The sequence below is a fragment of the Ictidomys tridecemlineatus genome, chromosome 9 (genome assembly GCF_052094955.1).
Source record: "Ictidomys tridecemlineatus isolate mIctTri1 chromosome 9, mIctTri1.hap1, whole genome shotgun sequence".
NCBI classification, from domain to species: domain Eukaryota; kingdom Metazoa; phylum Chordata; class Mammalia; order Rodentia; family Sciuridae; genus Ictidomys; species Ictidomys tridecemlineatus.
Window position 1 is genome coordinate 36,426,904 of NC_135485.1, and position 14,553 is coordinate 36,441,456.

At 37.7% G+C, this 14,553-nt stretch overlaps 1 protein-coding gene across 1 annotated transcript in view; it reads left to right on the forward strand.

Moving 5' to 3' along the window:
• Atp10d (ATPase phospholipid transporting 10D (putative)) overlaps nucleotides 1-14,276 on the forward strand; it is a 103,104-nt gene extending 88,828 nt beyond the window's left edge. The window contains exons 19-23 of the mRNA XM_005319973.5: nucleotides 977-1,177; nucleotides 5,807-5,887; nucleotides 7,063-7,167; nucleotides 10,515-10,702; nucleotides 12,426-14,276. Of these exons, the coding sequence (XP_005320030.2) occupies nucleotides 977-1,177; nucleotides 5,807-5,887; nucleotides 7,063-7,167; nucleotides 10,515-10,702; nucleotides 12,426-12,756 (906 nt within the window). The 3' untranslated portion in view covers nucleotides 12,757-14,276. The remainder of the gene's footprint in view (nucleotides 1-976; nucleotides 1,178-5,806; nucleotides 5,888-7,062; nucleotides 7,168-10,514; nucleotides 10,703-12,425) is intronic.
• The last annotated feature ends 277 nt before the right edge of the window (nucleotides 14,277-14,553 follow it).

Here is a 14,553-nt window from a genome sequence, read left to right on the forward strand (position 1 = left end):
TGAAACAAAACCCTCTGAACCTAAGCCCAGTGTCTTTTCCTCTGCCTTACTCAGTTTGAGAGCTTGGTTTGTCTGAGAGGAAGTACTAGTAAAACCACATAGGATGCATGTGCCTGGCTTCTAGAGCACCCTATTGGTCAGGTTTGCCTGGGACTTTCCAGTTTTAGCATGCGGGTCTCACTGCCTGGGAATCCTTCAGTCTCAACTGTACTGGGATGGTTGGCCACTCTGTTGGTACCATCTCACCACTGAGAAATAACTATGAAAGCAGAAAACAAGAAAATGAACATTTGTGTCGTGCCTGCTCTGTGCCAGGCTCTGGGTTAGGTTCTCTTCATCTAGAACAAAAATGTCTCAGTTGATCACTGACTGTCATTCATCAGTTGGGTGGCTTTGGGTAAATTCTTCAGCCTCACTGTGCCTCAGTGTTTGTCTGTTCAGGCTGCTGTAACAGAACACCAAAGATGGATGGCTTATAAACAACAGAACTTTACTTCTCACAGTTTCTGGAGGCTGGAAATCTGAGATCAGGGTGCTCTACCATCATAACCTACTTATTTCTCAAGGGTTCAACCTCCTGATACCATCACGCTGGGGATTAAGATTTGAATATATGAATTTGGGAGTGCACAAACATTTAGTCCTTTGCATTCAGTTTACTCATCTGTAAAATGGAATAAATGAATTCCCAAGTTGTTATGAAGATTAAATGAATTATTTGTAAAGCATTTGGAATAGTGCCATCAACACCTACTAAGGGTGTTGTGTTTATATGTGTGTGTATGTGTGTGTGTGTATCTTTATTTTACTTAATAACACATTTACAAAAAAAAAAAAAAAACTGCCAGGCAAGTTGTGGCCTTGCTTTTCTGCAGAGCAGCTGAGGTTACACAGCTTAAAATTGCAACATGTAGAATGTGTGGTTACAGTATACACTGCCATTTCTAAGATCCAAATGTTTCTCTTTATGTCCTAGGCTTATGTGAACCTCCTTTTCTGGTACCAGTTTTTTTGTGGGTTTTCAGGAACATCCATGACTGACTATTGGGTTTTGATCTTCTTCAACCTCCTCTTCACATCTGCTCCTCCCGTCATTTATGGTGTTTTGGAGAAGGATGTGTCTGCAGAGACTCTCATGCAATTGCCTGAACTTTATCAGAGTGGTCAGAAATCAGAGGTAAGTGCCAAGGCAAAAAGGCTTAGATGCACCCCATGGTCAAAGCCAGTGTATTTGTCAATCAACCCAATCCAAATATTGCAGTCTACTCAGAACTATTTAAAATGTCTGATTGTTTTAAAGGATCTCTACTCCAGGGCAGATACTAAATTACTCATCTCTGATATGAACATGGATAAATCAATTAAAGTCCTTGTTACTCATAAGAAGAAATCCCATGTTTGCAACCCCACAACTAATAATGCTAATACTATTTAGCATTTATTAGACCCTACTGTACCATTTATTCTGCTAACTATTAAATATTCCAGGCCTTATTTATCTTAAAGAAAACCTTTTGAGATAGAACCCAGTATTGTTTCCATTTTTAAATAGGGAATCTGAACTTCAAAAAGGTTATTTTTCCAAAAATCAGACAGCTAATCCCTTGCTTCTATCATTCCCTCATTATCTCTTACATAGAGGACTGTAATTGCCTATTAAGAGGTAGGGGTCTGTCTAAAAAATCTTTTCTTTCTAGTTCTTCTTTTATAAAATTAATAGTAGCCAACTTTAATATTGAACTTAAGAACATTTATACAATGTCAGGTACTCTTCTAAATGCTTAACATGCATAAATTTAATTCTCAAACTATCTCTGCAAGGTAGGTGCTATTGTAATCTGTACTTTGCAGATGAGGAAAGTCAAGTATAAGGAATTGCCTTTGGTAATCTGGTCAAGTCACAGAGCTAATGAGTGGCATAATTGAAGCCTGATCCCTAAGCCCCTGCTGTCTACTTTTGTGTTAAGTGGCAGCAAGAACTCTGATGCTTCTGATGTGCTCTTTAGATCTTGAGTTTCCCACTCATGGTCAGAAATCCAAAGTGCTGTCAGAAAAACGTTGTTAGGATTTCAGGGACTGAGCTGAACCAGGAGCTTTTGACACCTGTAAGTGGACAAAGCCAAGTGGTCTACCTGGTCCAATGTTTCAGGGTTGAGAAGAGAACTCTGTTAGCCAGAGTTCTGACTAACATTTTTAAATGACCCCCTTCCAAATCATACATATATACATATATAAAACATATATGTAAAATACATATATGTATAAATATTTACATAGTTATATTAAATATTTATATTATCTAAGTATATATATATGTACACATATATATGTATATCCCATTATATTAGCTCAGATTAGCTTGATGGAAAAGGGAAATGGATTGGCTCACATAGCTGCAAAATCCAGGAGTAATGGTGATAGAACATTGTTATTCTTCAAGCAACTGTAAATTTCCTGGCTCTGACTCTTGGCCTAGCTTGTCACATGTATTTTCCTGTGTTTATCACTGTGCTTAGAAGGATCAGTTTCTTTTTGACCATGTCTGGGATAACCATCACTCCCCAGGACAGAGATGGACTCAATGGATTAAGACAAAGGGTTTGCTCTAGAAGTAGTGGACAGAACAAGTGACACATATCATAGGAAATCTGTGTGTTGGCTCCACTTGACATTGACATGGATCAGCATGTGTGAGATGTTATGGGTTCTATTTAACCGTATTTAGCCAGACCTCTCATTCTGGGTCTGTGGCATGTGACCAAGTTATTTAACTTGTCTGTGTTTCAGTTTATTTACTATATGGACATGATAGGAAGATTAAGGAAAAGAATACATGTAAAATTTCTAACCACATTCAGCTTTTCATATTTTTATTTTATTCCCCAGAATTAACAGAAACTTGAGGAAATGAGAAATTTGTAAAATGATGCATTTATTTTCATCAGTCTAACTTTATTTTGACTTGAACAGCTTTTCATGGAAGGGAAAATTACCTAGTATCTTTAGCTGTCTGGAAGAGTTATCACAGGGAAGTCATATATTCAGGCTTCAGGAAGATCATCCAGCTCATTCAAATCAAGAAACTATATGGCATTTCCCTAAAGAAGTCCAGTGTGACTTGAAGTTCAAGGCCAGGATAACAGGATTTTGTGGTTGATATTGTTAAGGGTGCACCTTAGGCCTAAGTTAAATTAAAGTCAATTGGGGAAAGAAGAGAGGCTTTCAAACTTTCTATAGCTAGTGTTTTAGAAGCCCATTTGTACAGACTGAAGATTGTAACTGGTTCTTACTCTTGGGAAAATTGAACTCATTGTTTCCTGCTGTTGGACCCTGTTATTTCTCTGTCCACATTATTCTACTGAGCTAGCCTATTTTATAAAACACGATAATAGCAGACAGATTCCCAGCATTTGGCTATCGACAACAGGTAATTTCATTGACTTTCCTTCTAGAATTTGTCCTCTCTTTGAACTCGGCCTCTAAGCAAATTCAGCTTTATGTTTAGATCATTTCCTGTCTTTGGTGTCACAAAACGTACACTTCAGGGCTACAGAATCTCCTCAACCAGAAGAGTCTGGAAGTCTACAGTCAGAGGATCCCCTTCCAAGAAGCTATCACCTCTTCCCTATCTCTTATCACACACACACAGTCCTCTTTCCTTTTACTTCATGTTCAGATTTTCCATTTATTTTTCCAGGAGATTCCATGAGTGAATCCCTCCAGTCTCGGATTTATCTTACACTTGTCTCTTTTCTCTTTACTCCTGTGACCATGGGGAAGTGTACTTTTTACCTTTTCGTTTTTTTTTTTTTTTTTAAGAGAGAGGTGTGTGTGAGAGAGAGAGAATTTTTAATATTTATTTCTAGTTTTCGGCGGACACAACATCTTTGTTTGTATGTGGTGCTGAGGATCGAACCCGGGCCGCACGCATGCCAGGCGAGCGCACTACCGCTTGAGCCACATCCCCAGCCCATACTTTTTACCTTTTCAATCTCGGTTTTTTTTGAACAGCCTCTCTTCCCCCAGAAGTGTGAAGTCATAGTTTAACTTATCCCTAGATCTTTCTCTCTTGTCCAGTGGCATTTTGGTTATCCCTTTTTGTCCCTTTGTCTCTAACACACTCTCTTCCTCTATTGGACCGTGCTGCTTCTGGTCTAGGAGCAACGGACATGTGAAGAAAGACAGACAGAATATCCCATCATTTCCCATGAGGAAATAGTAAGAGATACTGGGAAAACATAGAGTGGAAAATGAACCTCAGCGCTTTGATTTTTCTAAAAGACAAAGAAGTATAGTTTTTTGAAGAATGGAAGAATGCATATGGGGAATTTGTATATATAAGGCTTTATTCTTCAAGAAGCAATAGACATTTCAAGGAGGTTTCAGATTCTGTTTGCACTGAAAGAAAACAAGGCTAAGAAAAACATACCAAGAAAAGAAGAACTAGTTCAGGAATATGACACACGTTTCCATTTTTTTCCCATGGCACCTGTCAATAACACACATCCAACTCTTCCATGCTGGGTCTGAATGTAGCCTCAATCCATTTTCACACACATTAACTTTCAATAAGAATTGGCTCTTCTTTGAGGACCCATTTCCATTATTTGACTAATGTCTCTACTTGATCTTTCTCTCTTTTTACAAGCTCTGGGTAGGAAGCAGTTTAATACATGAGCTATTATAGAATAGCTTATTAGCCCAATAAATATTTGTTTAGTACCTGCTCTGTACCAAACACTGTTTTGATTACTTGAAATAAGAGTCATAATCATGCTCTATAAAATTTGCATTCAATAGAGATAACCAGAATTTCATTAAGTAAACAAATAAGGTGATCTGATGAGCAACGGCTAAGGATGCCATGGTAGTAAGGGATGAGTGGGCATGATGTTTAGACTAGTGTGTTGTGCCTTTCTGGGGAGGTGGTATTTACAATAGGATATGGATAATGAGGAACCATTCTTCATGTGAGAAGAGCATAGAGAGAGAGAAGAGCACAGGAAGGAATGGATCTGGCATTAAAGTCTGTGCTGTGGGATAATAATGTAAGAAGAGATCTTGGAAACCTATTGTGTGGTCAGACCATGCAGGACCCTATAGGTCCTGAGAAGGAACTTAAGATTGTATTGTAAACACAGCAGGAAGGCATTGGACTGACTGAAAGGAGTCAGTTTAATTAGTTAGGGAGATAGCATGAATTAATTTACAATTTTAGAAAGCCAACTGTCTGGTATGGGACGACTGGATGAGGGTAGAAAAGAGAGTAAAGGAGGCATTTAGATTGCTTTCCAGGCTTACAGAGGAGCTGATGGCAAACTGGGTGGAAGATATAGAGAAGTAAATGGATTTGGAGAAGTTTTCAGAATAGTACTTTCTGATCAATAGGAAATGAAAAGTTAGGATTACTCACCCTGCTTCAGGTAGATTTAAAATCAATCCAAAAGGGGTTGAGGATATAGCTCAGAGGTAGAGCACATACTTAGCATGCAGGAGGCTCCAGGTTTGACCCCCAGCACCAAAAGGAAATTGATCCAGTGACAAAATTAGATTTTAAATGAATTCAGTGAGCTTCATAATATTCTCTTTAAGAACTTTTTTTTTTAAATCACATTCAACTGCCCTCATTTTTCTGCTGTTATTGACAAGTCCCCCCCACCCCTGTTTAATGAGTGAAAGAATGAAGGAATAGAATTTTCTCTCAGAGAAGCAAAAGCAAGCACTGGTTTGTGTTGTTTCTTGATTCTGTTTGACCCTTGACCCTTGTCAGTTTTACTCCCTCCCTAACACACTGTTTCTTTCCCAGGCGTACATGCCCCTCACCTTCTGGATCACCTTGTTGGATGCATTTTACCAAAGCCTGGTCTGCTTCTTTGTGCCTTATTTTGTAAGTATTTGATCAATGAATCATTCTTCCTTGTACTCTGGCTCCAGGATTAGGCTGTAGAAGTGTAAATTGCTCATAAAATCAGGTTGATTGTTAATTGACTAAATTATAACCACCCCCTAAATAGTATGTTAGGTTGTGGATTAAATGAAATACCTTGTTGAATTCTCTTGGTTCTCTTATTTTCTTCTTGTTAGTTTTTGTGATAATAGGATGCTAGCAAGTGGTCTACCCTTGAGCTACATTCCCAACTTCTTGGTTCTTATTAGCCTGAACTGCTTAATAATATGTATCAATGACTTGAATAAAATTGAAGGTCTGACCATTTAATTAGATTAGTCAAATATCAGAGGGGCAAAGTTAGAATATGAAAGTTTTTATTAGTCTTAGACTAATTCTATCAGTATGACATCCAGAGTGTTAAATTTAAGTTCCCATAAGTAGTCTCTTCAAAACTAAAAGACCCAATTTTACAGATAAAGAAATATTACTAAGCACAGAAACATAAAATTAATGTTAAAAATTTAGCCTAACACCAAACACAAAGCAGCATGGATTAGCTGCCTATCTGCATACACCTCTTCCCAGAGGAAAACACTTACTCCATCATGGATGGTGTTAACAAAGTACAGTTTTGGAAGTAAGAAAAAAGGTGATCTCTAAGGTAGAAATTCTCATTCACTACTCAAATTAAATCACTTGAATTAGCCTAACTAGAATAGTCTGGCTATTCTATGCTTCAAGAGGAACATAGACAAGGCCGCCTGTAGTGTATTCAGAAGAGTGTGGTGAAGATAAGATTGTTTATTTGAGGACTGGATGAAGTTGAGGACATACAGGTAGGACAGGGGGATATTTGCCTAGGAGAGGCATAGGCAGCCATAATAGCTGCTTCAAAGATGTATTAAGTGGAACGAATTTAATATTTGTCTATACCTTAAAGAACTATAAATATGTGTAAGAGTTTCCAGGAAAATAAATTATGATTCAAATTACAAAGGAATCCCAACTGAAAAATTTAAAACTTAGATGACGTGTCTGAGAGGGAATCAGTCTCTCTTCTGGAAATGTTCATTTATCCTCAAAGACAGTTACCCGGAACATTGTAGAAAGGACTCAAGCCTGTGTTGCGCTGTGGTCGAGTGGTGTTCACCTGCTGCTGTCTTCTCCTGCAGACCTACCAGGGCTCAGACATTGACATCTTTACATTTGGAAACCCCCTCAACACAGCGGCTTTGTTCATCATTCTCCTCCATCTGGTCATTGAAAGCAAGAGTTTGGTGAGTGACTTTCCTGCTCCTGAGGTAGCCTGAAGGTCTTTATGCTTAGGGATGTGACTTCTATTAGTAGTGAACCTGCTAAACCCATCATGCCTAGAAGATTACGTGCTCATGAGAAGAGAGTGATTCCACGTAGAAGCGTGATTCACAGTTACTCTTGGTGATCATAGAGTACCATGATGCCAAGGTTGAAATGTTGCTACCGGAAGTAGAAAACACCTGCCTGGTCCTCTTGGTAATATCAATGATGGATGGTTCCAGGAGGTGTGAGTCAAGCTGAGAAAATAATTATACTTCTATGGCCAACATTCTTCAAGACCAAGCTGACGTCTTTCAACTAAAATAAAAACAGATGTTGTGCCATAACCCTGATACATTGACTCTAGTAAGCAGTGAATTTATGCCTTTATCATAATATTTTTTAAAAAAAGAAAACAAATATTTTTGCTCTTCCTTGTGTAAAACTCCTCAGTGGCTTCCCATTGCACTTGAAATATACTCTGAAAGCCCTGGAATAGCCTGTAAGGCCTCATGCAATCGTGTCCTTACTTCTGTCCCTAGCCTCATTTTCACTTATTTGAGGGCTGGAACCATATTATCTCTTTTTTCAGCTTCTCAGCTTCCTTGAGCTTCTTATATCAGGGCCCTGGCACTCACTGTATATTTTAATGGAAATATTCTTAATTCCCCTTTGTATCCATAAATTTTACCCAATTTGAACGTTATTTTAGGTCACTTTAGGTCTCAGCAAAAATGCTTTTCCCTAAGCATCCATTCTCTAATTTTCAGACCTGTAGTAATAATTTATAATTAATTTAATTTTGGTTATCTGATTCATGTTTATTTTCTGCATTAGAGTATAATTTTTTGTGAGGAAGGTTCATGCCTATTTTATTCACCACTATATACCAGTATCAGGGACAAAACTGGCACAGAATAGATGTTCAGAAAATATTTGAATGGACAAATGAATGATGAATGAGGATTGTGGGTATATTCACCATCCTGGTAATGAATGGTTTTCAAACAGGAAATAGCTGAATGAGGTTATGGTTTAAAATACACAAGGTTATATTTATCAAATTACTTTTAGCAGTTTTTCTAAGTACAGTTGAATATTTATTTGTGGCATCACTTGCTTTGCTTATACATAATCATCTATAAGCAAATCTTACAAGTCCAAAATGTAATAAAGGTTAATATGTGCAAATATCAGATGAGGTAAAGGGAATTCTAGAATTGAAATACTTGGAGTTATTTTAATATCTACTTCATTTTCAAGCAATTGCAGGGGAACTTTTAGCTACTGCCTAACGTCATCTCACAGGCTCTGGCATTTGTAGTGTTTTTGAGAGACTAACACTTGACATGTATCAGCTGGGGTCCACTGATTATGAGCAACAACAAACTAATTAACCTGAGAAAAATAAAACTTTCATTAAACCACTTAGATGGTTTTATGTTCATATAATACAAAGCAAGGCAAAGCAAAACCTGGAAAAGCCAGAGTGACTCTGGAGAGCCAGGGAATAGAAACCAGGGACATGCTTGTCAAGATGGCTGTGTGGTCTGAATTGGCTCCAGTCAATTCTGTTCTGCTCTTGCCTCACTGGGCTAGTCCCTGGTGATGGAATCCTGACTCCCTAGCTTCATTCGCAGGTTTTGGCTGGGGAGAAAGAAATAGGTTGCCAGGACCACACAATGCTGGGTGCCCCCTCCAAGAAGAGGAGTGAACGCTAAAAAAACAGCAACCTTCCTATGGAGAATGCATCATCAGAGAATTGTTTCTAATGCCAGAGCTCCTGGACTCCAAGGTCTCTTGTCATCAGTAGTCAGCTGTTCTGAGTGTGAAGCTCTTACTCCCTGTCTATGGCCACCCTCACCTCCTGATTTGTTTTTACCACTGTTCCTTGACATGAACTTCTTCTGTCAATTAATTTAAATGTATGAGCTCTATGAAGTCACTACCTCATTTGTCAAAAGCTCATCTTAAAAAAAAAAGTTGAGGAAATAGGGCTCAAATAGGGGGTAGGAAAGAAGGGAGGCAGGGAAAGAGGGAGGGAATCAAGCTAAACATTTTAACTCTGGAGTGAGCCACCAGTTCCTGAGCAGACTGTCCATTTTACAGAAATGAGCAGTCACTGTGACTCTCGTGATGATATCTACCATGGGGAAATACTTCGCATGTTTAGGAGGAAAAAGAAGAAAATGTTGGACCTCGTTTGAAAATTATAGTCCTAGAAAATAAAAAAAGATAGTGACAGCATCATTTCCTTGAAAAGCATGACATAGCCACCAATAGTATACCCTATGATTTTAGACATTTCTGCACACTGCATTAAATAACATTGAATACTATATAATATGAAGGTGATTGTCCATCCATACATAGGATTATGTTTTTAAAAAAGAAGTCTGTTTGATGCTATTATATTTTATCAAGTTTAGCTATTATCCCTTTGTAACAAAGGCCCCAGACTCAGCACCATAATAGATGATGCTGATAGTACATATTACATTTCAAGTAGTAATCTACCTTTTTGCCTAAATTAAGATACTTGATTAAATAGTGAGCCTGGTTTAAAGAAACATTGAGAAAAATAATATTGCAAGCTTCCATGAACTCAAAGATAACGAGATTGTAGTGGGACACAGATTTAGCTCTTGATAATATAACATTGGCTGATGTTCCAGAAAGCCCCAGCGGCAATTGTCTCTGAAGGGTGGCTCTGAGGCTAAGGCTGCATCTCATATCTGTACTACCTGGAATTGTTGCTAGAGGGAATTCATGGAAGGAAACGAGACAACATGGAAAGTTGTACACCACCTCTCACATGCTTCCAACCTAAACACTTCACATATCCCTTCCTGTTCTCATCGCACTGGTCAAAGTAATTCCCACGGCCATGCTTAATGTCGTGGAAGAGGGGAGGTAGAATCCACTTGGATGCCTAGGGGTGGGCAACTGTAATGTCTACCACATGTGTAAATGACTGCAGTTTGCAGAACACTAGATTAAGGTATTACCTTAATGAAGTAATAGACCCACAAGTGACAATATGAAAAAAAATCTAAAAGAAAAATCCAAATATCTTCTGGTGCATGGACTATAACAAATAAACTATCAATATGATTATCTTTGGTACTTAATTTAGTTTTTACCAGTTTTAACAGTGATAGAAGCCATTTGTGAATAAGGATCTTCTTGTATCTCGTCAGTATTTTACGTTTTGTTTGCTAAGGTCCATTGAACCCTTTCTCCCAGTGCTGAAAGATGCCGTTTCTTTTGTGTAGTAGATTTTGCAGGCTATGGCACCTTGCATTTCCCCTGCCTTCTTGTCTTGCAGACTTGGATTCACCTGCTGGTGATCATTGGTAGCATCTTGTCCTACTTTTTCTTTGCCTTGGCTTTTGGAGCCATGTGTGTAACTTGCAACCCACCATCCAACCCCTACTGGATTATGCAGGAGCACATGCTGGATCCAGTGTTCTACTTAGTTTGTATCCTCACAATCTGCGTTGCTCTTCTGCCCAGGTATCGTATTTGTTTTACCAGCAAGAAGATATGTGGATTCATGGGTTTGGAATCCTTGAAACAACTAGTAAAAATGGATGGTAGCCCACTCTGTTAAGTAGAGGGAAGTCATTCTGTGTGCTACTTAAAGTATTGGTTTCAAGTGTTTTGATAGAGAACAAAAGTAGCTTAGGAAAACAACTGGGAGGTTTATTTTTCTCTTTTGGAAGAGAATGGTTGACAGTCCACAAAGACAAGGCACCTTTACTTCATGAGCTTATCCAAGGACCTAGGTCCCATCCTCTACCTTTCCTGCTATTCTATCTCCCAAATCCTTGACTTGGTCTGTTTTTTGTTGTTTTTGTTGTTGTTTTTTTTTTTTTTTTTTTTTTTTTGTTTCTTGCTATAACAGAACACCAAAGTCTGGGTAACTTGTAAACCAAACTGTATTGGCTCACAGTTCTGGAGACTGTGAAATACAACATCAAGGCACTGGCACGTTTGGGTACTCCAGTTCCAAGATGACACCTTGAATGCTATATCTTCCCATGGCAGAGGTGGAAGGGCGAATCTACTCATGAGGGTGGATCCCACAAGGCTTAATCACGTCATAAAGGTCCCAACTCTTAATATTGCTACAATGGCAATTAATTTCAAAATGAATTCTGTAGGAGACAAACATTCAACCCATTGCAGAATTGATCCATAATATTGAAGAGGAGCATATCCACATGTTTGCCCACCCCTGCCCCCAAGAAGGGGAAAGTGAAAGGCTAGCAGCATTTTTCCATTTTCTTTTTTGGTGTTACCCAGTTGTTGTATGTTATTGCTCATATCCATTGGCCAAAATGTAAATCTATAGACTCTCAGTGGCTAAAATCCAGAGGTTCTAAAAGGAAAAAGGGGAGAATGTACTGAAGGGCAGGTAGCAGTCTCTCTTTTTATTTTTTATACCAAGATTGAACTCAGGGGTGCCTGTCCACTGGCTACTGAGCCACATTCCCAGCCCATTTTATATTTTATTTTGAGACAGAGTCTCACTAAGTTGCTCAGGGCCTTGCTGAGTTGCTGAGGCTGGCTTTGAACTTGCAGTCCTCCCGCCTCTAACTCCTGAACCACTGGGATTACAGGCATACACCACTGCACCCTGGCATGGATAACATTTTTACTAGTTCTATGGGGATTAGGTATGTGATTCATGGGTCCACTCAATCATTTCAATAGCATACAGAAAAGATATAAGAAGGGCTTCTTGCCTAATGGTATAAATCTCAATAACATACATCAAAGACTCACAAGAATTTTGAGAATGTTTTATCTGTATACTCATGGCCAATTTGTTCTGCAAGAAACAAAGTTGTGATAAGTTTTTACAATTACCCTATAAAACTAATGCAAAAATGTAATTTTTTTTTCAGTACTTATTGCATGCCAACACTTTGCCTGATTCTTCTCATTTAACTAAACTTATAATGTAGCAACTATGAATATCTCTACTTTCACAGACTTTATTTACCAAATGCTTATATAGCATTTAACTATACTAATTGCTTCACAAATATTAATTGATTTTACTATTATTTTTTATCTCTATTTTATGATTCACTTAACATCCCCCCCTACACCTCTAAAGCCACATAGACACTAGACTCTTTTACTTTTTCTAACTGGTTAGTATTTTTTTTTGTGGATACCATGATGACTTTGAGGTGAAAATAACTCTGTGATGTTCTTTGCAACCTAGGTTTACATACCGAGTTCTTCAGGGCTCCCTGTTTCCTTCTCCAATTCTGAGAGCTAAGCACTTTGACAGACTAACTCCAGAGGAGAGGACAGAAGCTCTCAAGAAGTGGAGAAGGACCGGAAAGATGAAGGAAGTGACGTCTAAGTATGCTGACCAATCAGCTGCCTTATCAGGAAGAAGACCCACATCTGACCCTCCTGTTACCTTTTCAATGAAGTCAGCAACTTCTTGTGCTGTTGAGCAAGGAAACATATCTATATATGAAACTGCTGTAGACAGAGGCTACACTGAAACTGAGGCCTCAGAGATGACTGGACTCTCAAAACATTAAGAATGCAGGGTACCCTCTTTGTAGCTGCAAGTAGTTTTTCAGGTTTGGCAGAGAGATTTTAAAGAGGCACCTCTATGAAGCAAGGAGTATTTGTGTTTTTCTATAAGGGATATCAGCATTTTTACTAGGCTTAGAATTCAATAATTACATGATGACCATTATTGTATGTATATCCATTTGTAAAAGAGAGACAAGATTTGCCCTAGATGGAGTTTAGGAAAGTCAAATACATAATTCAGAATCAAATGCTTTTACGAAACTTTTTGGATTTTGTAAAAGTATTTTAATTGCCTTAGAAATGCAGACATTATCATGAGGTTCATTTGTGACTTATTTATTTCACTGGGAAATCTCATATTCTTGGGAAATGCTTCAAATAAGCAGGTACCAATCTGAAAATTTTTTTAATTAAGCAAAAAATTTTAGATATATTAGTTAAGACAAGGAGGAGTTTTTCCATATTGAAAGAAAAAACCTTTATTGTGAGTTTTTTATAATTAATATTAATTAATTATAGATTAATTTCCACAAACCTTTTAAGCAACCATGTATGTAAAATACAGTAATAATCATACTGTTTAAAATATAGTTAGTGAATATTAATAGCTTTTTATTTCCTATGGGAAGATGCCTTTGGTCTTCTGACTATAGATGTTAGGCATACCTCTCTGCTCATCTCAGCATTTTCCTTTTGTGGAGCCTTTACAGGAGATGGGTAGGTACCAGGGGTGTGTTCCTCTCTTAGCTTTCAGTCAAGAGAAGAGCTCTCATGAGGCCTCCTTCAGTGTAGATGTTGTCAGTTGGATACAGAAGCCATAGGTCAGGCAGACAGAATCAGCTGAGCCTACTTAGCAAATTCTAAATTCTAAAAATGACAATAGCCTCATCAAAATGAGACAATTTCAAAACAATGTTCCAGAGACCATTTAAGGGTTCCTCCTTTTTTACAATTTCCAACAACTCTTGTGGTTTGGTAGACTGTAAAACATGAGCTATTGATTTAGACTCATCCAGATTATTCTCCAGGAGTTTCCCTGAAGTTCTTAGAAAAACTTCTTTTTCAACACACTTGAGGATAGGAATGTCTATAGAAAAGTTTACTGCTATGACAAATCATTTATGTTGACTTTAGTTGGGACTAAGAGACTAGTTTAAACCAAGTCAGGCCAGGTGCTGTTATTGTAAGATCATATATTCTTGTTGAAGTTCTTTTAAAATTCTCTCTCTATGCATCTGAACATCGTCAGTTAACAATCATCTAGAATTTCCTTCATGAAACGCCATGCTCATATACAATGTCTACATCAAGTTCTTGTTAATGACTATAAAACTATTATTCTCAGGGCTTAATCTACCTACTGCCTACTATCCTGGTCCTATATTTTTTTGTAGCCTTCTGTAATTATTGTTCGGTTGTTTTTTATATAGACTGATTTCTAAAACTTGTAAAATTTCATATAGCTAATGAAAGTCGCTTTCTGCTTTCTTAAGATTTTTTAAAATAAACTATTTATACAACATGTACTGTTGTCTCTCGTAAGCACACAGTAAATCCAACTGAAAACTGGTACCAGAACTTAGAAGGAAAATCCCAGAATACACCTTTTTGCCAGAAAATTGTTTGGGCCTTTTCTTATATTAAAAAACAAAACAAAACAAAAAACCAAAAGACATATGAATAGAGAAAAATATTGAATACTCATGTTATGGAGCTACGATATTATACCTGAAATTCCAAAATTCCAAAGACTGAAAACTGAAAAAAATTTCATAAATTAAACATAGACTCAATGCTCT